A 25,508-nucleotide genomic window follows, 5' to 3' on the forward strand; every position below is an offset into this window, starting at 1 on the left:
GCTTCGATTGACTGATGGTTAATGACTTCTAGCTTCCAGTAATATTTGCGAGCTTTTTCACTATTCTTATAGGAAATGCTGTTCATTCACTGCGAAAAAATACATCCTGCAAAATTGATCACACTGCTAGATGGATTAGCTGATTTTTTTCGTAACAATAAGCCAGGCAAATGTTGCACTTAAACAGTCCACCCACCGGGCTTTTCAAAAACTGGACTTAGTGGAATCTGACACTCAAGAGTAATGAGCTTGGACTTACCCACAGTAAATAGTAGCCACACGGGATGGGCCTCAAAGTTTGACATAGCGACCATCGCTACGTGAGAATATCGGGTTTAGCTTTTTTTGCTGATAAGGCTCCCCACCTCTTTTGCCTAAACTAGGTACATTGCTGAAAGCTGATGAAAGCGACACTTGACATTGGAAGAGGTTTTTGAAATGCGTTTAAATGCGCGCTATAGCTTGCTACTAGGTCGGATCGAATGACAGCATCTTGTGTTTCGTTGTATTGCTTGCAAAAGCCGGCTTACACCGGTCGTTATTGCAAGGCATTTAATTGATCTGTTTGCGCATTACTAAGTGGCTTATAGTTAGTAGCAGTGGCTGGAACGAAATACAAGTGAGATAACGACGCTCCGTCGATGCGTCGGAAATACGGTCATTAAAACGCAAAGGGTTCAATGTTTCTTTTTAAACTCTTAGAGAGATCTCCAATCGAGTTTCGATTTATGCGAACAATAAATTTTATAAATTTTTTAATGAAAAGTTATGAATCTCAAATATGATTAAAAAAAGATTTTTTTCTCATTTAATTTTACTCGGTATTATAACAAATACTCAAAACATTGACACGCAACTGATTTGTAAACAAAATATTCTCTTTTAAACAGTCTGTAAAACATATTATTCACTAGCACAAAAATATTGCTGGTCAGGTACTGCTGAAGGATGTAAGCAGCAGCTAGAATACGTGTCTGCGAAATATTTTTGTGCAAGTGAAAAATTCTTGATATCTGTTTAGTGTCTTGCACTACTCTGAATCCCTATTTTGTGTAGCACACCTTCCCCTCGTAGTAATTTCTTCTACCGTACGCTAGCATAGACAGGAATTCATGAGAATAAGAGGTTGTTATTTTTAATTCAGGAGGTGGAATGCCAATTGGAAGTTGGGGATTCGCTTGACTGACAACGGAGCAAGATGACTGTAATATTCATCCCTCCAAGCTGAAGTTTTCCATCCGGCCAATTATACCGCTCACGTGCAAAGGACCAAACAGAATGCTGCGTTAACGCGTCCGTCAGCGCAAATTTGACAGTTAACCCATGCGAAAACTGTCCGAATAACGTGCGAATAACACTGACGGACGCATTGATGCAACATTCTGTTTGGCCCTGCACTCACACCAGACTTGATATTTCATGAATTAAATTTAAGATCGAATGCAAAATAGTGCGCACTTAAAAATCCATAGTTTTGTTTATTTGGTGTGGACGCGTAGAAGATTTTCCGATCGATTAGCGCAAAAAAGCAAAACCTTGGGTTATAGACCTCTTTAAGACTTGACCCTTCTTTATGACCCTCTATAGCAGCACCGACTCTATTTCTGAACTTAATTTGGGATCATTTTCCTTTCCGACCTTTTCTGGCCTTTATAATGGGTTTGTACCGAGCTCAAATAGGGACCGTTTTGTATTTCGGCCTTTCCTTAGCCTACGGTTACGAACCCTGCTTTGAACAACGATTCGTTGTGGGTTCGAATTTTAGTAGAACCAGACCACTCAATGTCAAGTGACTTTAGTATGGGTTTATTCTCAGGACCCTCATTTACCCTTCCGTCATCCTGAACTCTATTCTCTATTTAATGATCCTTTTTGCTTTAAAGCCTTCTACAGTTCCATCGTTCGGTCTATAGACCCGATCAGGAGGCCATAACAAGGTTATTTCAGTTTCAAAACGCATCATGATATTTATAACATAATCTGTTACAAAGTGGTAACAAATTGATCAAGAAGCAATAATAAAACAAACTAGATTTGTAATCGATTCTGCTAGTTGTAACTCATTTAGATATAAATGAGTAATATGGGTTGCGCCACTAAACATGCTAGATATCACCCTTATAACCATTTATTATATTTGTTAAAATATTTTAATTTACTGTCATATTTTTGAAATATCTGAAATTTTTCAAAAATAATTCTTAAATAATTCAGCTACCGTGGAACGACCCACAGAAATTAACTCCATATGAAGATCGTTGTAAGTTGCTGGGAATCGAAACATTGGCCAAAAGGAGACATAGGTCACAAGAAATTTTTGTATGTAAGCTGCTAAATGCCCAAATTGATGCGCCAGATCTACTCTCACAAATTGGACTGTACGCTCTATCGCACTGCCAGCTAGGGCAATATTTCAGGAAGAATTTCGTTCTACGTAATACGCCGCCAACTCCCCCGGGCCATATCGACAATGATTCGGCAACTCAATCGATTTCTTCTACTTTTGACGAATCACTTCAATTGTACCGCCAGCGCATTCTTGGATCTTGTTTTTAATATTAAGAATTCATGTAGACAAACTTGTCCGATGGATTATTCTTATTCTTATTCTTATTAATACCATCACAGCCACAACAAAGGATTCCTGGAAATGATTTTAATTATTTCTAATCATAGAAATATTTCAAATTATTTTCTTGTCTGTATTATTGTCAATTGCGATATCGCTCATAAAAGTGCTATTTTGCATTAAATCGTTTCGGTATCTTCGGCGCACTTTTTCGTTATCTTCCAAGCAATAAGTGCGCCGAAGAGACCGAAACGATCTAAGCTAAAATAGCACTTTTATGAGCCGTTGCGCACTTATTGATTGGACAATTTTCCTTGCAATTGACAATAACATTTCCTATAAATCAGAGATATATTGTAAATGTTTAATCGGCCAGGCCAACTGTGAAGTATTGCCGCAAAGACGATTATACGAAATGGATCTAGTTTGAATTAGTTATTCATACATAGATGCATTTCAAAATCAACAGGGGTAGAAGAAACGGGAACGTCTCGTATCAACCGCTTCTGATTAACTGTAACTTTGTTTTCGTTGGGAGTATCTTTGCTAATAAAGGTTAAATGATACTCCGGACCCTGACGCGTAACTGTTACTACTTTATATTTTTCATAGAATACTGTTCAATTTACATTAATTAAAACGAAAAATTCGCAACGTCAAAATTTTTCGCGTCTCAAACAAACTTGTCCGAGGGATTATGTAAATAAATTATAACATTATAAATTTCACTATGGAAAGTAGGGTTTATTTGGGTTTATTTATTTGGGTGTAATTCCCGTCGTAGTAAGTAAAGCCATTCTAATTTTCATCATTTGTTGGATGGCTTTAATGAATACTCCAAAAGTTCTTGTGCTGATTTGACTAAAACTCACTTACCTTCCGATCCGTGAACTTTGAAATCAGTGAAAAGCGATTATTAAAGCATATTATTGAAATTACGCAACTGACTTTATTTCTTAAATTCATCGTACCGTTTTAAAATCCGTCCATCAAAATTTTTCATCGTCCGAACTAAAAATCCCAACAATGTTTACGAAACTAAGGCGCATGTATTTGTGTGACATTTTTTTCTTCGTCGCACGAAAAAACGTAGGAAATTTGGCTGGTAGGACTTCTTTAATGATAAAAAGCATTTAAATAGATCTCAGCTCACTTTTATTGATCGCGTATGATAGACAACAAACTAAAATATTAGGGAATAACTAGTTTTGCTGATATTTTTAATAATTTGTCGGGAATAGGCAATTACGACGAAGCAGCAACATACCCTATAAACAAACTTTAGTTTCTCATTGAGCGAAAAAGCAACTGCACGGGAATTCCAATGTTGCCATATCTATCATTTACTATCGTCATATGCAACATTTTTTGCACTGTTGCCGCTGCGAAAAGTCTAAATAGTTCTTTTGTGTCCCGTATCATGGGCAACCAAAAAGTGTATTGACATTTTGTTGCTTAGTTCACTCCTCAATGAGTAGAACAATGTGCAGTTTGCTGTGCAATCACAGTCACGAAAAAAGAGAAAAGTTAAAAAAAAACCCGATTTAATCCACCTAGTGGTGAAAGGAACCTTTGTTATACGGTCTTACTTGCTATTTGAGATAGAAATCGACACGTTTTCGGAACATAATTCATCAATTGGTCAACGTTGCGTAATGCGTTGGTTTACATAAAATTTTTGAAAATTGAATAAGTTTACAAATTTTGAACAAAATAGGAACACTTTTAAATTTTGATAGATCCTTTTTTCATGAAATTGCTGAGTAAGGATAAGTAAGTTGTTATTAATTTGAGTAAGTGCAAATAAAAGTAAGTTGTAAGAGAAAATCTTATTCTTAAACATATACATTGCCTAGTAAAGGTCTAGCTTATAGATTTTTGAACTATGCATAATTTCCTGTAATGCCATTCTATTTGATTCACATCAATAGAGTTTTCTAGAATAATTTTCATCAATTTTTATTAACCTTCGGTTACTCACGCTGTTATATTTTGTACAACACGCCATATTGTTATAAAGTTACAAATCGTTGTTTAACTAACGTATATTCTTCAATAAACTTATTCTGAGCAAAATGTCATAATTATTCAATGCATTAATAATTTAAATTGTTGGGAAAATAGATCAGCATAAACCGCCATCACAGAAACGAAGCAATCAGCAAGCGAGGTGTACCGCAATTGACCCCAAGTGGAATTTTCTCTCGTTTCTCCATATGGAAAAATGGTGCCTGTATGCAGCAAAGCAACCCAATGTAAAATGTTTAAAATGTATCCGTCTGCTGGTAGTCAAGTAATTCGTAGTCAAAATTAGGGTATTTTTTATAATCAAAGTTTTACAGTTCCTAAACAAGCAAATAAAGAGGTATACTATATTCAGCAAAGTTGTGTATTTTTATCATTTGTACAACTTTGTAATACATGAAAAAGTCATACTACAATTACAAAAAGAGCAAAAGTATAAAACCTGATTTTACAAATTCATATACAATAAATAAGATTTTTCTATCTTAGCTGCAGAGATAGAAGGTTACTGTCTTTAGCAAAATTTCTTGTAATAATATGCTCTATAACTTTGCAGAACACATCAATGTGTTATATTGACACTGAAGAAAACTATTATTTTTTATTCACTTTTAGGGGGATTAATCAAAATTTAGATTCCACCAGACGATAGTGCTTTTAATTTCAAGAAACTATTCTAAAGGTTTGATAAACCTAAAACCAAGTTTTCCTAGTCAAAACTCTAGTATGCACGTTTTCTTTGGTTTGAGGCTAGAGATGGTCGGGTTTCATATTTTCCAAGCCCGAACCCGACCCGGGCCCGAAAAATTTTTTGCTGTCAAACCCGGACCCGACCCGAACCCGAATTTTTATTTTCTGTCAAACCCGAGCCCGACCCGAACCCGAAATTTTATTTTCGGTCAAACCCGAACCCGACCCGAACCCGGATTTATTTTTTTCGCTAAGCCCGAACCCGACCCGAACCCGTATTTTTTTTTCGGCCAAACCAAAACCCGATCCGAACCCGAATTTTTATGTTAGGTTAAATTTGATCCCGCCCTGAACTTGAATTTCATAATTATTTTCATAAAACTCACACCTCGATTTAAATCTCGGCAGTTTTCTTTTCGTATTCTCTATAACGTTCGAGCTCTAGAAGCTCTAAAATTCATTTGAAATTTTAGGTTTTTTCACCCTTCTATTTCTTTTGGAACCGAATTGAAAATTCTAAAAAACTAGAATCGTTTCTTTTACTTTTCACGGGAATATCTCTTAAGTTTTCTATGAAACCTGTAAAAAGCGAAAAGAAAAATTTACATGAAAAATTATTTTGAAATGCTTGGATCTTGCTTCATTATGTAATACCGGTATCTAATAGCCAAAAGCTAGTTCTTAGTCTAAAGCACTAGCAGGTAGCAAACATAAAAGGGATTGATTTTAACACTAAACATACCGACTTCACTCTACGAATATTTTTCGCGAGAAGACCGAAAATCCCGTGATTATCAATAGATTAGCGTTAATATCATTGGCATGAGCTCGGATGTGATAAGACATAGACTAAGTTTATACTTTAGAGGACAATTACGATAAATCGAATACTTTTAATTTTTAAGACAATTGTAATGCTGTGCGTGTTGAAATTTATTTATTTGTAAGCCTATGTTGTAATATATATTTAAGAATATTCGAAATACAAATCAAATATTTTTCTTGATAAAAAAGAAATAGTAGAGCACCAAACATTGCATTATGTTTTAAATATATTTTCTAATAAAACAGAATTGTGTTCTACAGCCGTGAAAATGAACCAAAAAGCAATGGGTCAAATGACCCCTTCACGGCCGAGCTTCCATAAATACAGTTATTTGTGCATGCATAAATTTGGGACCCTACCGTTTTCTCCGGAGTATTTTATTTTCTCGATCTAATCTTTTAAATAACATAAATAAATAGTTTATGAAGTATTTTAAAATAGAGGACCATTAGTAGAGCCAGAAATCACAGCAACTGAAATAATTGATGGGTCCCAAATTTATGCATGCACAAATATCTGTATTTGTGGAAGCTCTGCTGCACGGTATGTTGTGTGTTAAAGACAGCTAAACTTACAACTATTCCAAGGCACGAAACTTTTTGGAAATCGGAATAGAATTTATGATAGCAGACAATTCTAGTCTTCTGTCAGTCCACCCAACTAGTTTGGGCGCAGTTATGACATGATCCAACTAACGAATTCTGGCGAATTCTGGAATATATAACTTTTGGTCTAAACTCGATCTAAATCTGAAAACACACCGTCTAAAAAGCAACCAGTTCAGTGTAGCTGATATCTGAGTCATACTAAATATCAATAAAGTACTGCTTATTTTATTATGTTAAAATAATACTTTTACAAGAACTGAATGTGGAGATGGTTCGGCTTCTTATTACCCAAACCCGAAACCCGGACTTAATTTTTTCGCTAAACCCGAGCCCGACCCGAACCCGAATATTTTTTTTTGGCCAAGCCCGAACCCGACCCGACCCCGACACCTGGTAAAAGTGGTAAGCCCGAACCCGACCCGAACCCGACGGGTTCGGGTTTTTTTCGGGTTTCGGGTCTGAAAACCCGAGACCCGACCATCTCTAGTTTGAGGCTATTGTGCGCGCGAGTAACTGTGTTACAAAAGTTGGCGCGAGTGTTCGAGGGTTAATACCTTTTGACCGCTACAACCAATTATGAAATTTTGCATATATATTCGTAGTGTCAAAACCTCTCGTTTGATATTAAAATAATTGAAATTAGGTAAATTATCTTGGTTAGAATCATTATAAATTTTTGTTAATTTTGGTGTGGTGTATACTAGAGATGGTCGGGTCTCGGGTTTTCAGACCCGAAACCCGAAAAAAACCCGAACCCGTCGGGTTCGGGTCGGGTTCGGGTTTGACACATTCACCAGGTGTCGGGTTCGGGTTTGGCCAAAAAAAAATATTCGGGTTCGGGTCGGGTTCGGGCTTAGCGGAAAAAATAAGTCCGGGTTTCGGGTTTGGGTAATGAGAAACCGAACCATCTCCACTTTAATGATATTTAGCATGACTCAGATATCAGCTACACTGGACTGGTTGCATTTTAGACGGTTTAGTGTTTTCAGTTTTAGACATTGGCGGAACTAGGGGGGGGGGGGCTAGGGGGGGCTAAGCCCTCCCTAGAAAAGATTTAGCCCCCCCTAGAAAAATTGACTAAGTTTTTTAATTTTTGAAAAACCAATAGTTAGATAACTATAGGCACGAAAAACTTCAGAGTAAAGTTTATTTGCATGACTGTTATAAGATTCCAGGCATTAATGTGCATTAAATTTTAATATGCCGACGAAATAAAATGGTTGAAAAAAATTCCGAGGGCTATAGCCCCCCCTAGGAATGAGCGCTAGTTCCGCCAATGGTTTTAGATCGAGTTTAGACCAAAAGTTATATATTCCAGAATTCGCCAGAATTCGTTAGTTGGATCATGTCATAACTGCGCCCAAACTAGTGATAGGGTGGACTGACAGAAGACTAAAATTGTCGGCTATCATAAATTATTGGTTTCTACTCCAATTTTAAAAAAGTTTCGTGCCTCGGAATAGTTGTAAGTTTAGTTGTCTGAACTGTTCATGAACACTGAACATACCATCATGAAGCAGAGCTGCCACAAATACAGATATTTGTGCATGCATAAATTTGGGACCCATCAATTATTTCAGTAGCTGTGATTTCTGGCTCTAACTAATGTTCCTGAATTTTAAAGTACTTTATAAACTATTTATGTTTTTTTAAAAATTAGATCGAGAAAATAAAATACTCCGGAGAAAACGGTAGTCCCAAATTTATGCATGCACAAATATCTGTATTTATGGCAGCTCTGCCGGGAAGGGGGATCGCGGGATTTCCGGTCTTCTCGCGAATATTTGTAGAGTGAAGTCGATATGTTTAGTGTTAAAATCAATCCCTTTTATGTTTGCTACCTTTAAACTAAGGTGCTAGTGCTTTAGACTAAGAACTAGCTTTCGGCTATTAGATACCGGTGTAACATAATGAAACAAGATCCAAGTATTTCAAAATAATATTTCATGTAAATTTTTCTTTCCGCTTTTTACAGGTTCCATAGAGAACTTAAGAGATATTCCCGCGAAAAGTAATAGAAACGATTCTAGTGTATACTTTAATTTTTTTGAATTTTCAATTCAGTTCCAAAAGAAAGAGAAGGGTGATAAAAACCTATAATTTCAAATGAATATTAGAGCTCGAACGCTATATAGAATACGAAAAGAAAACTTCCGAGATTTAAATCGAGGTGTGAGTTTTATAAAAATTAATATAAATTTCAAGTTTAGGGTGGGATCAAATTTAACATAATATAAAAATTCGGGTTCGAATCGGATTTTGGTTTAGCCGAAAAAAAAATTCGGGTTCAAGTCGGGTTCGGGCTTAGCGAAAAAAATAAATCCGGGTTCGGGTCGGGTTTGGGTTTGACTGAAAATAAAATTTCGGGTTCGGGTCGGGCTCGGATTTGACAGAAAATAAAAATTCGGGTTCGGGTCGGGTTCGGGTTTGACAGCAAAAAAATTTTCGGGCTCGGGTCGGGTTCGGGCATGGAAAATATGAAACCCGACCATCTCTAGTGTATACGGTTGCTCATAACTTTCAAATTAAACGTCCAATCAAAAAATCATTCAATAGTGATCTATTAGGATATATTATCTTTCAAATGAGACTAATAGCGCATAAATCGGTTTGGCCATCTCTAAGAAACAGGCGATAATTATCACCTTGTCAAAACAGGTTTTTTAAGCATAACTTTTAAACTACTTGTTTGTTTTCAATTAAAAATTCCTGAATAACTTAGCTTTAATAAGAGCTTTCATTTGATACTAAGATCGCTGAAATCGGTCATGTAGTTCTAGAGAAACCCGTGTCACGTATTTTTCACATTTTTGCTTATAACTTTTAAACGAAACGTCGTGTCACGAAGCAACTCAATAGTGATCTACTAGACAATAATACCTTTCAAACAAAAGTAATAGCGAACGATTCGGTTCAGCCATCTCTGAGAAACAGGCGATAGAAAAAATCATTACATACATACATACACACACACACACACACACACACACACACACACACACACACACACACACACACACACACACACACACACACACACACACACACACACACACACACACACACACACACACACACACACACACACACACACACACACACACACACACACACACACACACACACACACACACACACACACACACACACACACACACACACACACACACACACACACACACACACACACACACACACACACACACACACACACACACACACACACACACACACACACACACACACACACACACACACACACACACACACACACACACACACACACACACACACACACACACACACACACACACACACACACACACACACACACACACACACACACACACACACACACACACACACACACACACACACACACACACACACACACACACACACACACACACACACACACACACACACACACACACACACACACACACACACACACACACACACACACACACACACACAGACATTGCTCAAATCGACGAACCCTATCGATTGGGATATGTGACTTGGCCCTCCGGGCCTCGGATCAATTTCGTGTTTTTCGACCAATTTTTAAACCTTTGTTATAGTATAACAAAGGTAAAACGCAGCAGAATAAATCTCGACTAAGTAAAGTGTGAATTTTTCTCTTCTCTTTTTTTATTCTGAGGATGAATCATCCCTGGTGCCATGCATGTTAAAACCCGCACGTTTCATAACACCTTCTAGCGCGATGTTGAATAGGAGACAGGAAATACCATCACCTTGTCGAAGTCCCCTGCATGATTCAAACGGGCTTGATCACACAGTACCAAACACCATCCATCGTGGCCTTGATCAGTCTAGTTAGCTTCCCGGGAAAGCCGTTTTAGTCCGTAATTTTCCATAGCTCTTCATGGACGATAGTAACGTAGGTGGCCTTGAAATCTATGAACAGGTGGTGCGTAGGGACTTGGTATTCGCGACACTTTTGGAGGATCTGTCGCAGCACTAAGATTTGGTCCGTTGTCGATCGCCCGTCTGCAAAACCGGCTTGATAACATCCCACGAATCTACTTGCTAACGGTGATAGACGGCTAAAGATGATCTGAGAAAGCACTTTATAGGCGGCGTTGAGAATGGTGATCGCTCGATAGTTCCCACATTCCAACTTGTCGTCCTTCTTGTATATTGGGCATATTACTCCCTTCTTCCACTCCTCCGGTAGTTGTTCTGTTTCCCAGATCCTGACTATCAGCCGGTGCAAACAGGTAGCTCTTGATGAGCTCCGCTGCGATGCCATCCTTGCCAGCTGTCTTGTTGTTCTTGAGCTGCTTGATGGCTATCGTGGGGGTCGGCACATCACCGTCATCCGCCGTACTGATGTAATCATAACCCCTGCTGTCTTGGTATTCCGTCTCCGCGCCATTCAGGTACTCATTGTAGTGCTGCTTCCACCTATCGATCACTTCACGTTTATCCAACAAGATCCCTCCATCTTTATCGCGACATGTTTCGGCTCACGGCACGAAGCCTCTGCAAGATACGTTCAGTTTCTTGTAGAATTTAAGCGTTTCCTGAGAACGATACAGCTGTTCCATGTCCTCGCATTTCATTTCTTCCAGGCACTTCTTATCCCGCAAAAAGTGAGTTTGATATCTTCGTTTCTGTTTATATCGTTTCACGTTTTGACGGGTCCCCTGCTGCAACATCGACGCCCGCGCTGCGTTCTTCTCATCTAACATCTTCGGGCATTCCTGCGTACCCAATGACACCTTCCGCAGCGCTGTTGATGGCTGCTTTAACGCTATCCCAGTAGTCTTCGAGGGGGGCTTCGTTTAGCTCTCCCTCCTCTCCGGCAGCGCAGTCTCAAGGGGTTGCACGTACTAAGTAGTGACCTCAGGTAACTTGAGTCGTTCCAAATTGTACCGTGGCGGGCGACTTTATCGAATGTTGCTAACAATGGAAAGTCTTTGGCGCATTTTAACTATCAAAATTTAGTGGTCAGAATCGATGTTTGAGCCACGATAGGTTCTAACGTCGATGATATTCGAGAAGTTCCTTCCATCTATCAAAACGTGGTCGATTTGCGATTCCGTCTATTGTGGTGATCTCCAGGTTTATTGATATGGAAGGCTGTGCCGGAAGAAGGTACTTCGTATGACCATGTTTTTGGAGGCGGCGAAGTCAATGAGCCGATGGCCGTTTTCGTTCGTAAGCGGGTGTGCGCTGAACTTACCAATAACCGGTCTGAATTCCTCCTCCTGACCAACCTGAGCGTTGAGATCTCCGATGACGACTTTGACATCATGTCTTGGGCAGTTGTCGTATTCTCGTTCAAGCTGCGCGTAAAAAGCGTCCTTATCGTCCTCATCACTTCCAAGGTGTGGGCTATGCACGTGTGCACGTTGATAATGCTAATGTTGAAGAAACGGCCTCTAATCCTCAACTTGCACATACGCCAATCGATTGACCAGCACCCAATCACGCGCTTTTGCATGTCGCCCATCACGATAAAAGCTGTACTAAGCTCGTGTGTATTGCCGCAGCTCTGGTAGATGGTGTATCTATCTCTATTCGAATATTCCGCAGTACCCTTGCAGCATACCTCCTGCAGCGCTACAAAATATTGATCATATTCAAAGTGTAATCAGCAAGACTACTTAACTTTTCTGTGACAAACAGATAATCGCCAAACTAGATATAACCTCAACAAAACAAATATGAACGTATAAAAGTGACAATTCGGAAAGCTAAACATCTCTGCTAGATTATTTTATGATTTATTTCTTAGAGGAATGTAACATTGAATGGCTCTAATTGGAAAATAACACTATCCTTTCTGCAGGATAATCAGCAAAATGCAAGCATCACAGTTTGCAATGTTCCAAGTGCAACACCGGTAGATCTTTCACTATTTCGATCGTTTCGTGAATTACTTTTTCGTTTTCGTCCAGCGAATACACGGCATTCACGACGCCTTCCTTGCTTACACTTACGGCCGAAGGCCTCCTCAGCGACGATGGCCTCCTGATTGAGCCGAGTCGCCCCGTAAGTATGACCGTGTCTGACTCTTCAGCAAAGCTAAGCTTGCCATCATTCGCACCGACAACGGTTCCATTTGTTATACTCGCAACCGTGGTCCCGTTTTCCGCACCTTCACCGACCTGTTTGTACTTATCATTCATGCGCGCTTCTTCGGCCAGGGTTTTTTCCTCCCGTTTATGCACACCGTACATCCATCTGAAAAAATACGTTCTTGTAGTATAGAAACCGTAGTCATGTTTTACAAACTTGCAGCATGTTTTGTTTTCTAGTTTAACATTAGACTAAGCATTAAAAATTAGATAACTTACAGGAAAATCACCACTGCCGGTGCTGTCAAAGCACCACCCAGCAGGAAAAATGCCCCTGGCAGTACGTTGATTGTTGCAGCATACACGGTAGTATACATCGGGGCGTATACAAGTGGCATCAACGCTTCAGCTACACCGAAAAGTGAATTCAAGTGAATTCACCTTTCCTAATTCATCGCTGGCTACCAGCTTGGAAGCGATCGACCGCATGGAGATAAACGATGTACCATTCAGCATTTCTACAACTGGCCCTAAAGAAACAAAAAAAAACGAAAGTCACACATATACTTCAAAGAAAATATCCTGCTACTTACCGAGATATAACTGCCACGTGGTGATAGCAAAAGCGTACACAAAACTCGACAAAATTTTCGACATACAGGACATCACACCGATCAGCGCGTCATCGATTTTCAACAGATGTGAAAACACACCCACCGAAAAGATCGTTCCGACCAGCCCAGTCAGCATGCCGTACGTGGAGAAGAAACTGAACTCAACCTCGCTCCAGTTGAACCGATAGCGCGTGAAGAGATATATGACGGACATCTCACCTGCAATCGAGTGGAATGATACATACACTTTAATTTTCCCAAATTTGTCGCCATGGATGCTAAACATAAGAACTGTAATGCATATTTTATATTCGAGAAAGAAATATTACTCGCCCGCAGCAACAAAAGCAATTAAATGTCAGAAATAATTCATCTAAATCGCAATTCATAATTAGAATTTATGAAGCTTTCCTTCATTAAGAAAGCAAACAGAGTAGAATAACTCAGACCAGTAACCGTACTTTGTTTTCAAAGTCAATGACGGCTACGGCTAAAAGCCGTTCCATGCACAGAACTAATCCCGGTTCTCAAATGAATTCAGGCATACCGCACTGATTATCGTAAATTGAAACAAACAGCTTGTCGCCAATTATAATTTACCTCCGCCGGACGAAATGACTGCGGCGTACCCCCAAAAGCGGCAAGCGACTTACCGTGCAGCGGTCCGATGACAACCATGACCACGATCATCAGCATTATTACCCGCAACCGGCGTTGGCGCTCGCCTTTTTTGAATGCCACCCGGAAGGTTTGCAGTACGTGCTCCTTGTCGAAGAAATCCGCCACCATATTCTTCTCCTTCGCTTTCAACCGTTCTTTCTCGTCGACAATGTCCACCTCCTTGAGGAAAAACACACCGTAGAAGAAGGCCACCAGATACAGGCTGGCCGAAATTGAGAACACACCGTAGAAGCCGATTTGTCTGCCAAAAAAATAAAACAAGTTGTTCCAAGTTAGTTTTGATACACAATCAATTAGTGTGTATACCACATGAATACCAAATAGAGCTCGAAATGTTCCAACTGACATTACTCGTTACTCACTTTAGAAGAATTCCACTAAATGCCATTCCAATGGGAACGCCCAGCGAAAAGCACAAATTTACTATGCCGATTCGTAGTGTCCGCTCCTCGGTGGTGGTAACATCTGCAATGTAACTGAATACACCCATAAACATCGTAAACCACCCGCCGGATAATGCCGGAAAGAGGGCCTCCGTTACGGCCGCAACCTCCATCGGAAGTCGTTCGAAGTAGGTGCACAGAATGAGACCGATCGCCGTGGCAAACTCACCGATTATCGGAATTAGAATACACGGTTTCCGGCGACCGTGCCGGTCACTCCACGAACCCCAGAACAAAATCAGCAAACAGGGCAAAGCGCTCTGCAGAACGGTTTTCCAACCGGCCATGCGAGCAACCATTTGCTGAATCATTTCCTCTTCGCTGAAAAATAAAGGCACTATCTTGAAAATATCATCATTCAATAATTCTTCGCTCTTACTGTGTATAGTTAGCCGTTTCTCGTCGCGTCAGTGCATCGCAAACCGTGTCTCCATAGTCCAGATTCACCCGGCAAGCCTTTTCCAGATTGAGATTCTGTGTGGCAAGTCCAGCCAGCACGCTGGGCATAATGTAGCAGGCCACAATGGGTTCGACTGTGATGTTGTTCTTGAAGTAACGAAATTTTTCCAATAGTGCGCTGCTAGTCGTCTTTGGCCCTTTGGACTGCTGCTGCTGCGCTGGCAGCAGGTGCTTTTCCTTCATTTTCTCCGATACCGTGCTTGGTTCTTTGGTCATTCTGGCCCTGCATCGTGTTAGAAGTTAAATACCATTTAGCGGACGGCTACAGTTCAAATGAACAAGTGCAAATATTTAACTTTATTACATCTGGCTCGGGCACGCGCTGCCTTACTGGGAGAAAATGTGCAACAATACAGTAGACTGTAAATTTCAGTTAATTTTTTTCTGAATTTGCAAGTTATTCAGAATTATACAGTGTTACACTGAAATTGCATTGCATTATTGAAACATTGGAAATGAGCATTTAAGAAGAAGGGAAGTAGACATAATGTTCCGGAGGCAATTTTCACTCTCTGCTATCCCAATAAAAGCTGGTTATTATTAACTATTATAGCCAAGCTCTATTCGCGATTGAATTTATCGTTCGTGCGTAAGATTTTTGTCGTTGTTTTCACACGTCAAACACGGGCTTCCACTAATTAATCTACAAGTTGTATGTATAGTGTGTTTCCGTTATGCCCGGGTAATTTCCACTGGATCTGATCAACTTTGTTGTGCAATATTTACCAGAAACCCCTATACAAATTCCCGCAGCATATACTTTTTTGGATACAAAACAAAAATTAGTGCTACGAACATCGCAAACATTTTTAAATTTTTCTTTGTAGTATTAGTAAGGGTAGTTTGGGAGTGGGAACTTTTTTATTTAACTTAGCGAAAAATGTGTAATTTTTTAAATTAAATTTCTCGAATATGGGTATGGCACTGACGAACTGACATGACGCATTGAGGAAATTCCTTTAAAAAACATCGTTCTATATATTTTGCTCGTAGATTCCCCCTTAATTATGCATTTTGCGTAGTAACTTATATTTGTAGGGTTTTATACCGCAATGTTTGTACATTTGTAGGGTTTTATACCAAACATACGAGTGCTGCCTTTGGCCATGTCGCAAAAAATACTTTTGTTTTGCAAAATGAGTGCTTTTGCCTGGGCGATGGAATTAATGTGAGTATCTCGTCTGTTTGTCTGTGGGTATGGTTTTGTTCGGTAACGTGGATAAAGGGTGAGTGGGGTATTGTTTTGTACTTTGCCAAACCGAACAGTGGATTGCATAAAAGGGTTTTCGCGTACAGAGAGTGTTTCTATTAGATCAGTTTTGTACTACCTCAGTAGCAATTGATCTATTCATTCCCATCAGTGTTCATTTGGTATACCACTTACCATTTGGGGCAGCTGCGGAAAAGCGAATTAAAATTAGCGCCGGGTTCCGTATGATTGCCGACCTTAAAAGTCCAGACACAATGCATACGGATTTTACTACGTTGCGGCAATTTGAAAGTTTTCCCATGGGTTTTCTGTCAAATTTCCGCAACGTAGTAAAATCCATATGTATTGTGTCTGGGCCTTAAGGGTCGACCAGCCTTTCCTTCGATACATTAAGTTTTTTACTTCGACCCTAGCTATATTGACCTTGTTCTATCCTATTGCAATTCACCGGTGAGCGGCGTTGTCTAGATGCCTCGGTTTTCGAGTACAAGGGGTGTTTCTATTAGATCAGTTCTGTACTACCTCTGAGGTAATAATACCAAAAAGTGGAACACATTCTATCTAATCATCTATTGATTTCAACCAGTGACGTTTCATTTGGTATCTGAATCGAAACGATGGCTAAATTTCAAAAACTGAGGATCAGATAGATTCAGATCATTGGCTGAAGGACTGCTGAAGGTTGAACACGAAAAAAATCCGGACATACGAGAAAAGGTTGGTAAATGGTTGGATAATGCGTAAAACAGACCCCATTGTGGTCCTTAGCCTCGTATCCAACAACTCCTACCCTTCCACGTGGTACCAGCCGGAATACGAGCAACCTTAGCGGAGATCGGGTATTCAACCCCGGTGGAAACTAAAGTCGTATACCAACAGGGAAGTAGGCACATTGTGTCTCGACACAGTAAGACGGCAGCCCCATCACGAGACTCGGTAGTATAGGCCTTGGTACGGCTACCTACCTAAACTCTAAAAGCTAAAAAGAGTCAAGAAAATCTTACTCAGAACATTCGGCATGGACAAAGGCGACGAAATAAGGACATGGAATGGAGATTTGGTACCTGGAACTGCAGATCGTTAAATTTCGTTTGTGGCGACTGGGTGCTGCTCGATCAGTTAGAATCCCGAAAGTTTGGCATCGTGGCACTGCAGGAGATCTGTCGCAAAGGCGAGAAGGTGTGGAGGATCCGTGGCGGCAAAGCCCAATTTTCCTAGAGCGGTGGTGCGACCAACGAGCTAGGAACGGGCTTCGTAGTGTTGAGCAAAATACAGGATCGCGTAATGGACTGGAAAGCGATCAATGAAAGGATGTGCGTGTTGAGGATAAAAGGCCGTGTCTTCAACTACAGCATCATAAACGTGCATTGTCCACACGAAGGTAGACCCGACGACGAGAAGGAAGCGTTCTATGCGCAGGTGGAGGCAATGTACGACAGCTACTCACGACGGGACATCAAGATCGTCATCGGGGATATGAACACCCAGGTCGGCAGAGAAGACGGTCCCGGTGATCGGGACCCATAGCCTGCACACTGACACGAACGATAACGGCCAGCGATGCATCTACTTTGCTACTTTGCAGCTTCCCGAGGCTTGGTGATCAAAAGTACTTTCTTTCCCCACAAAGATATCCACAAACCCACCTGCAGATCACCTGACCAACGAACTTCGAACCAAATCGACCATATCCGCATCGAGGGCCGGTTTTTCTCGAACATCACCAACGTACGTACATATCCACGATAGAGAATTTGGCTAAGTATCGACGAGCGCGGAATGATTTGACCACGATGCTGAGGAGAAAAAAGCGCCAGAAGGAGGACAGAGATCGTGAGGAGCTGGAACAACTATTCCGGGCTAATGACACGCAGTTTTACGAGAAAGTGAACCAAACTCGTAACACCTAAACCACAGACAAACAGACATAATACTTGGAAGAAAAATGAACAAAAATTATCGTACCACACATTTTGCCTGAACACTAGTGCCATCTATGAACGACATTCCCAAATATCAAAGAGCAACAAGAGTTTCCCTCGAACTAGCAAGTATTTTTATGAGGGGCCATCCCCTTCTTTCGTTAAAAAGCGCTACTTTGACCACAACGGAGACATTCCCAACTAAGTCCAAATTTAAAATGACGGTTTAATCGGTGCGAAGAATGGAAAACGAGTGTTATGTCTGTTGTCTGTGCCCAAACCTTACATGTGTAGGGACTAGGGACGGGATCTAATCACAAATAAGCGCGAGGTGATCGACCGGTGGAAGCAGTATTTCGATGAGCACCTCAACGGCGATATAGCAGCAGGAAACGCAATGGAAGCTAACCTCGGAATAACTACAAACGATAACAGCGTGTCGGCTCCCGATCTCGAGGAGATCCGGCGAGAAATTTGTCAGCTGAAGAGTAATAGAGCCGCCGGTGAGAACCGACTCCCGGTAGAGCTCTTCACGAATGACCAAGAACCGCTATAGCAACGGTACTTCATTGGATAATTTCTTGGATTTGGGAGGAGGAAAAACTACCGCAGGAGTGGATGGAAGGTGTAGTCTGTCCCATCTACAAAAAGGACGACCGGCTAGATTGCTATAATTACCGCGGCATCACGTTGGTCAACGCCGCCTACAAGTTGCTATCCCAGATTTTGTTGCGTCGTCTATCCCCAATAGCAAGAGAATTCGTAGGGCAGTATCAGGCGGGCTTTATGAGGGCCCGTGCTACTACGGATCAAATTTTTACTCTCCGACAAATCCTCCAGAAATGTCGAGAGTACAACGTGCCCACGCATCATATTTTCGTGGATTTCAGGGTAGCATACGATACAGTTGAACGAGAACAGCTATGACAGATAATGCATGAGAACGGTTTTCCGGACAAACTGACGCGGCTGATCAAAGTAGGCTGTGCTAGGTGCACGTTTCGGGGACACTCTCGAGTCCTTTCGAATCGCGCAGAAGGTTACGGCAAGGGGATGAACTGTCCTATATGTTATTCAATATCGCTATTGAAGGTGTGATTCGGCGAGCGGGCATCGAAACGAGAGGAACGATCTTCAACAAGAGTAGCCAACTTCTTCCTAGCTTTCGCAGACGACCTCGATATTATTACTAGAAACCTTGGGTGGCGGAGGCCATCTATGCCATCTACAAATCAATGCGTCGAAAACCAAATACAAATTACCTTACAATTACAATTACAATCTTACAAATTATATTAAAATGTATAGACGAAAACAACTCGCGATGTTTACAACAACCAATTATTAGTACGTGGTACTAAATATGTAGTTTAAAAAGGGGAAATGACGTATAATCTCAGAACGCTTATCTATTTGATCATTCATCAAAGTTAAAGTCAAGTTTGGTGTCACAGCTTGACAGTCATTTCGCTTGACTGTATCGTATGCCACCTTTAAACCTGCAAACAGATGATGACTCTGCAAGTTGAACTGTCAGAACTTGTCTAGTACCTGTAACAGAGAGTGAAACACTTGAAAAACATCAACACATAAACCATCTGACACCATTTTGTTCTGCTGTTGAAGTCATCAATCCACCGAATAGGCCCCTGAACCAAAAATCAGCTTTACTGTCAGTTGAGCAACCAAGAAATTACGGTGGGAGTATGCGCAGCATGGTTTTTTGTATCATACAAGCGCGTGATATAGGCTGTATATAGAAACAACACAGTGTCGCAGGCCTAAAATAGCCGCTGCAATCCCATCATTGATCGCGACTATAACTTAAACTTAAAAGCGTTTTATTAATACCAAAATGCACTCAGACATTCAGTAAGTAATTCCCAATCAATAGGTGCGAAAAACTTGTCTCGAATAGATAGAGTTTCACCATAATTCATGAACGCAGGCTACCACTTAATAGACTGAAAATGCCCTCCCATACCCTATGAAAATTCTTCCAAATTTACCATGACGATTGTTTACATCATCAGAAAACAAACATGTCATCAAACCTTCATGTCACATAAGCTACAGTCATGTGAAGCTCAAAGCTCATATAAACAATTTTTTTTTGCAAAATCATGCAGTTGAAGACGCCTTGGCTGAAAAGGAAGAAGCTACTGTCAGGTAAGATTAGCGTTATCTAATGGGACCAGACGAATCAGCTGTATAGTTTTGTTTATCAAGCATAAATCATTTTGTTTTAAGCAGCCGGCTAAGACGTCGCTGTTTGGGGTTTCGCAGGTCATGATTGGCCACTGCAGATTGTGTAGGTCGTCATTAGATACAGCCAGATGATTTTTTTCATTTCCATTCGTTTGTTGACGTCGTGTTTGGCACACATACAGCAGCTCACGATAAAAAGCCAGCATTCGTGCCATCTTGTTTCAGCCAGTTTTTGCTGGCTGTAAACCAAAATACATAACAGGCTAAGCCAAAACTTGTTTTTTCACTGGAACTTGCTGCTGGAAGGGAGAAAGTGCGAATCTTTGACCTGTTACAATCTAATGCAATTACCAGTGACCCTGGACGTAAACAGCGATCTAAGGTGTTTATACTGATAGTGACTATTTATAACGAACATTCACCGTGATTTTATCTTTTGTTATCCTTCTAACATTGTATTCATAATCATACAGAATGGAAACACTCTACTCGATATTAGGACCCACAGCCGGCGAATCACAACCGGTTGGCAAAGTTCAGCAATGACCTGGTTATGACAAAAAATATGATTTGCATGACTGATTGAAAATAGCTGCTGAAATTATCCATCAACAATAGTGGCATATCATTCGCGACCAGGGATGCCAGATATACAGACAAATCTGTATTATACAGACTTTTCGTTTTCTGATACAGACATGTTTTTGACTACAGATTTTATACAGACATGCGATAAAAATTTCGCAAAATATAGTTTTACTTTTGTCAAGGTAAAAGTATACTTCGATTTTAACTCGCACTGAAACCTCAAAACAATATCTCGTAAGCGACCATCAATCCTCATAAGGAGAAAGACTTTCGTCACTGAGCAAGCGCAGTGCCGATATTGCATCCGACCATCAGCTTGTTATCGCTGAAATAGGTACTCAACGACTGGAGGAGAAAGCTGGGTGTCGTTTCGATGTCCGCCGATTGGAAATCCCAAGGTGAAAAGGGTTTTTATTTAACAACTTGAATTCCGAGCCTAGAAACTGCTACCTGGTGGAACTGTCCAAGAGTAATGGAACAGCTTCAAGAATGCCCTCATTACAAACAGTGATGAAACCGTCGGCAAAGTGCGCAGCGGGCGGAGAGAGTGGATTTCAGATGAAAGATCGATGAGTAGAGAAAGGCAAAAGTTGGCATAGGCGAGGGCGAACCAAAGCGACTAAGACGGCTGTCCGCTAACGATATGCCGAACTGGAGGGGGCTGTTAAACGAGTTTGTATGTGGGGCAAGAGAGCCTGGACTGACTCCCGAGTCGACGAAAGAGTTCGTCGTATTAACCGCGTCAACTCGAAGGCGTCATTACTGGATGAAATTGAAGCAGCCTCGAAGCAGCCATAAAATGCTATAGAGCGCCAGAAATAAAGGCGACCTAACCGAATGCGGGCGTGGCATCACATTGCTCTGTATTACTCTCAAAGTGCTCTGTTAGGTAATCCTCTACCGGATCCAGGAGAAGATCAACGCTACTCTCTGGCGGCAGCAAGCTGGATTCCGCACCAGCCGATCATGTATAGACCATATCAAAACGCTCCGCATTATGTTGCAATGTTATGAGCATATTCGCGAATTCCAAGACTCTTCTTCTAGTGTTCGTTGGCGTTTGGACGACTCAACCACGAAAACATCTGGGGCGCATTTAGGCGTAGAGGAGTTCCAGATAAGCTGGTCCATCTCATCGAGGCTCAGTGCAAGGTTTAGCACAATGGCGTCTTGTCCGACCCTATAAGGGTTACTGCTAGCGTGAGATATGGCTGCATTTTATCATCGCTTCTGTTTCTCATTGTTGGAGCAATTGACAATAGATCAAATCGAGAATTGCCTTGGAATCCTCTAACGATGGAGCAACTAAATGACCTCGTCCTAGCCGACGACCTCGCACAACGCCGAAATCCCCTTAACTTCGCAGCAGCGCGACAAATTGAGCGGGCGGAAGCCTCAATATCTAGCCAGACAACGTCCGTTGGTGGTACCAAGACTGATATAGCAATACGGATCAGGAAGGCCAGAGTACACGCATAGCGATCACCAAGCTATACGGTACACGATTGACCGACGGATGGCATGGTCACGCTGGTTAAGGTCGCCTGGGAGGAGGTGGAAAGTGAAGGCCTCCGATAAAGACCTGTTCATTGAAGCACTCAGCGCAGAGAGCAACCGCTCAAACCTGAGTGCCCGTGAGCTGACCAACGTCCTAATACAGGCATGTGATACCACTATACACAGGACGGGACAGCCAACGAACCGTCGTCGCTCGGTATACTGGTGGAGCGACACCATTGTTCAGCTCCGCTCCAGATACCACAGAGAATGCAAGCGCAGTCGGACCGATGCAGATGCTGAAGCTCGGGGGGTCGAACTTAGAGCGGCCAGGCTGGCGCTCAACAAGGAAGTTAGGCGTAGCAAGAAATCCTGTTTTCAGGAGCTTTGCCGCGATGCGGACATGAACCTCTGGGGTGGTGCATACCAGGTGGTGATGAAAAAGATGACGGATGCATTCGCTCCGCAGGAAACTTGCCCCCAAAAGCTGAATGTCATCGTGGAAGGGCTCTTCCCGCAACACGATCCAGTTTAGTGGCCTCCGACCCCGTACAGTCAATCGAATGATGTCCTCATTCCGGTCACGAATAAGGAACTCATCGTAATTGCCAGGGGTTTAAAAACGAAGAAAGCGCCCGGTCCTGACGGGATTCCGAACGAGGCACTCAAAACGGCGATCCAAGCATATCCCGATATGTTTAGTGAAATGGAAAGTCCAAAGATTGGTACTGCTGCCGAAACCGGGGAAACCAGCGGGTGATCACTCGTCGTACAGGCCAATTAGCCTATTGGACACGTTAGGCTAGAGTGGGTAATCCTAAACAGGCTGACGCCTGTGGCGGAGAGCAATGTCGGGCTGCCAAGCTCGCAGTTTGGCTTCCGTAAGGGGAAGTCCACTGTAGACGCCATAAAGTCCATGGTAGAGAGGGCCGAGAAGCCTATATGAGACGGAAAAGACGAGGCGACAGGTATTGTGCCATAGTCACAATCGATGTCAAAAACGCCTTTAACAGCACTAGCTGGGGTGCAACCGCGCTAGCGCTGCATAGGATGAGGGTACCGGATCATCTATGCAGGTGGCTTAAAAGTTACTTCGAGAACCGGATGTCCAAACAGTGTTAGGAGAGTTTCTAGAAGAGATGGAAATGCTGGCATCAGACGCTATAAGCATGATAGAGGGCTGGATGGCTGGCGTCAATCTACGATTGGCCGGGAGGGGTTCAGGAAACGGAGCAGGAGAGTTTTTTGTAGGTAGGTGCATGTTGGCACCTTGTAAATCTAATTCGGCACCGTGGAGGTGCTGCTGTAATTTTCTCCCTGCATAAACAATATAAAAAAGAGGTGCTTTTGCAGCAGAGAAGCAGAGAACCGCTCGATTGGAATCAGCAAGGACAGCGTAAAAGTGGCAGACTCATGGGCTCATGGCGACGTAGCATAGCCAACGGCATCCAGGCTGTAGACGAGAACCTGTCCTGGCGATAGGTTAAAGCCATGGCGGGTAATCGTCGGCAGTGGAGATCTCTGATTTCATCTCTTTGCTCTGCCGGACCGGCGGACAAGGACACATAAATAAGTAAGTTCTATTTAGTAAATGTTTCAATGAAGTTCTCTTGCGTTTCCATATTCTTAGAGCTGGTTTTCTCAAACAGATCTGCTACTTTTCCAAAATCTGATTTTGTGCAAAAGAGCCGCATTAAAGCAAAACAACCTAATCTAATGGATTGACAGATATTGCGCAGCGGGTGGTTGGTTTTCAATGGACCACAGACTTATACAGACTTTTACAAATTATTATACAGACCTGTCAAAAAAATATCTGGCATCCCTGTTCGCGACACAGAGCGAACTGTTCAATGGTTTGTGGACAGAAGCCCTGACCGTTACGGTTGAATTCTTCTATCTGTGGCCAACGATGGACCAGCAGCCAGCGGTGCAGTAACGACCGTAACGACTCTACCGGCACGTGTGCTTGCTGAAATCGAAAATGTAAAAGAGTCACTTCCTTCTGTGATGTGCCATCGTCGTGGGTGTGCTATTCTGGTCTAACGATGAGTGCTAATGAAACGTGGTTGTTTCAGTTGTGATGTGACAAATTCACAAATTGACAAAACGAACAAAATAAAAAATCATGAAATCAAACATGTGTCACAATGTGAATGATACAAAATAACATACGGCCGGCAGTAGGTAGTGACTCGATTCCGTAGCAGTTTGTGATCTCACTCATCCGCCTGTATTATCACATACCTGCATGCACATAATTGTTATCATGCACACTGTAGGTTAGGTATTTGAAGAATTGTTTCTTTGTTAGTTTTTATTCAATTGAGATGCTACGCTACTGCGTTACAGTGTTTACGAAATCAGAAACAGTTGCTCTGATACGGGCTTATAAAGGTTCTTTAATTACCAAACTTGAATAAAATCAAATAGTTCCAGTCAAACCGCAAAATAAACCAGAAATGCTAATCGTTGGGAAGATGATGACTTGCTATATGGAGTCAACAGTTTTTGGGAAATGAAATGTCAATTTCATAACTAGATAGGCTGATCAAATTATTTCAGCCATCTATTTTTTCGGCCTATGGCCTAGTTCTAGTGGAAGAACGACGTTCTTTGAATAAAAAATAGTAGATTACATACAGTCTTGAGAGAATAGTTATATTACAATTGTATGTCGGCAAAGTACATTTATTGGCGAAAGAAGAGGCAAATAGGCTGAATTTAAAAACCTGCTGAAAATACCCTCCCGTACCCTACGTATGAGCAAACATTTGGTTTCCTTTTATAAATATTTTTGCTGGAAAAATGTGATGTTCATAGCGTTTCAATATTTATATTTCACATAAGTTCAACAAATTGTATTTTAAACTAATTCGTTAAACTATTATGAAATAAGCAAAAAATTGCATCAATTTTGTTCCACTTACTGTGAACGAATAAGCACATATGTTTAATTTTTCTCCTATTAATTGCTGGTGCTAGAACAACACTGAATACTCGTGCTATTTTCTCCAATAACATCTAAATACAAAAACCGCACGTTTTGCGGCACCTGTTGGCAGATGTGCATTCTACAATGTGTACAATTACACTTTAGACTTCACAATTGAAAATT

The 25,508-nt window shown here is 41.3% G+C and overlaps 1 protein-coding gene across 1 annotated transcript in view; it reads right to left on the minus strand.

The window, feature by feature from the left end:
* Positions 1-12,460: 12,460 nt before the first annotated feature.
* LOC128734920 (solute carrier family 46 member 3-like) overlaps positions 12,461-25,508 on the minus strand; it is a 32,505-nt gene continuing 19,457 nt past the window's right edge. Inside the window, 8 exon segments of the mRNA XM_053829325.1 lie at positions 12,461-12,934; positions 13,048-13,196; positions 13,198-13,298; positions 13,362-13,601; positions 14,036-14,304; positions 14,426-14,827; positions 14,886-15,188; positions 24,192-24,362. Coding sequence (XP_053685300.1) covers positions 12,562-12,934; positions 13,048-13,196; positions 13,198-13,298; positions 13,362-13,601; positions 14,036-14,304; positions 14,426-14,827; positions 14,886-15,181 — 1,830 coding nt within the window. The 5' untranslated portion in view covers positions 15,182-15,188; positions 24,192-24,362 and the 3' untranslated portion in view covers positions 12,461-12,561.

Source organism: Sabethes cyaneus, chromosome 1 (assembly GCF_943734655.1).
Source record: "Sabethes cyaneus chromosome 1, idSabCyanKW18_F2, whole genome shotgun sequence".
Lineage (NCBI taxonomy): Eukaryota > Metazoa > Arthropoda > Insecta > Diptera > Culicidae > Sabethes > Sabethes cyaneus.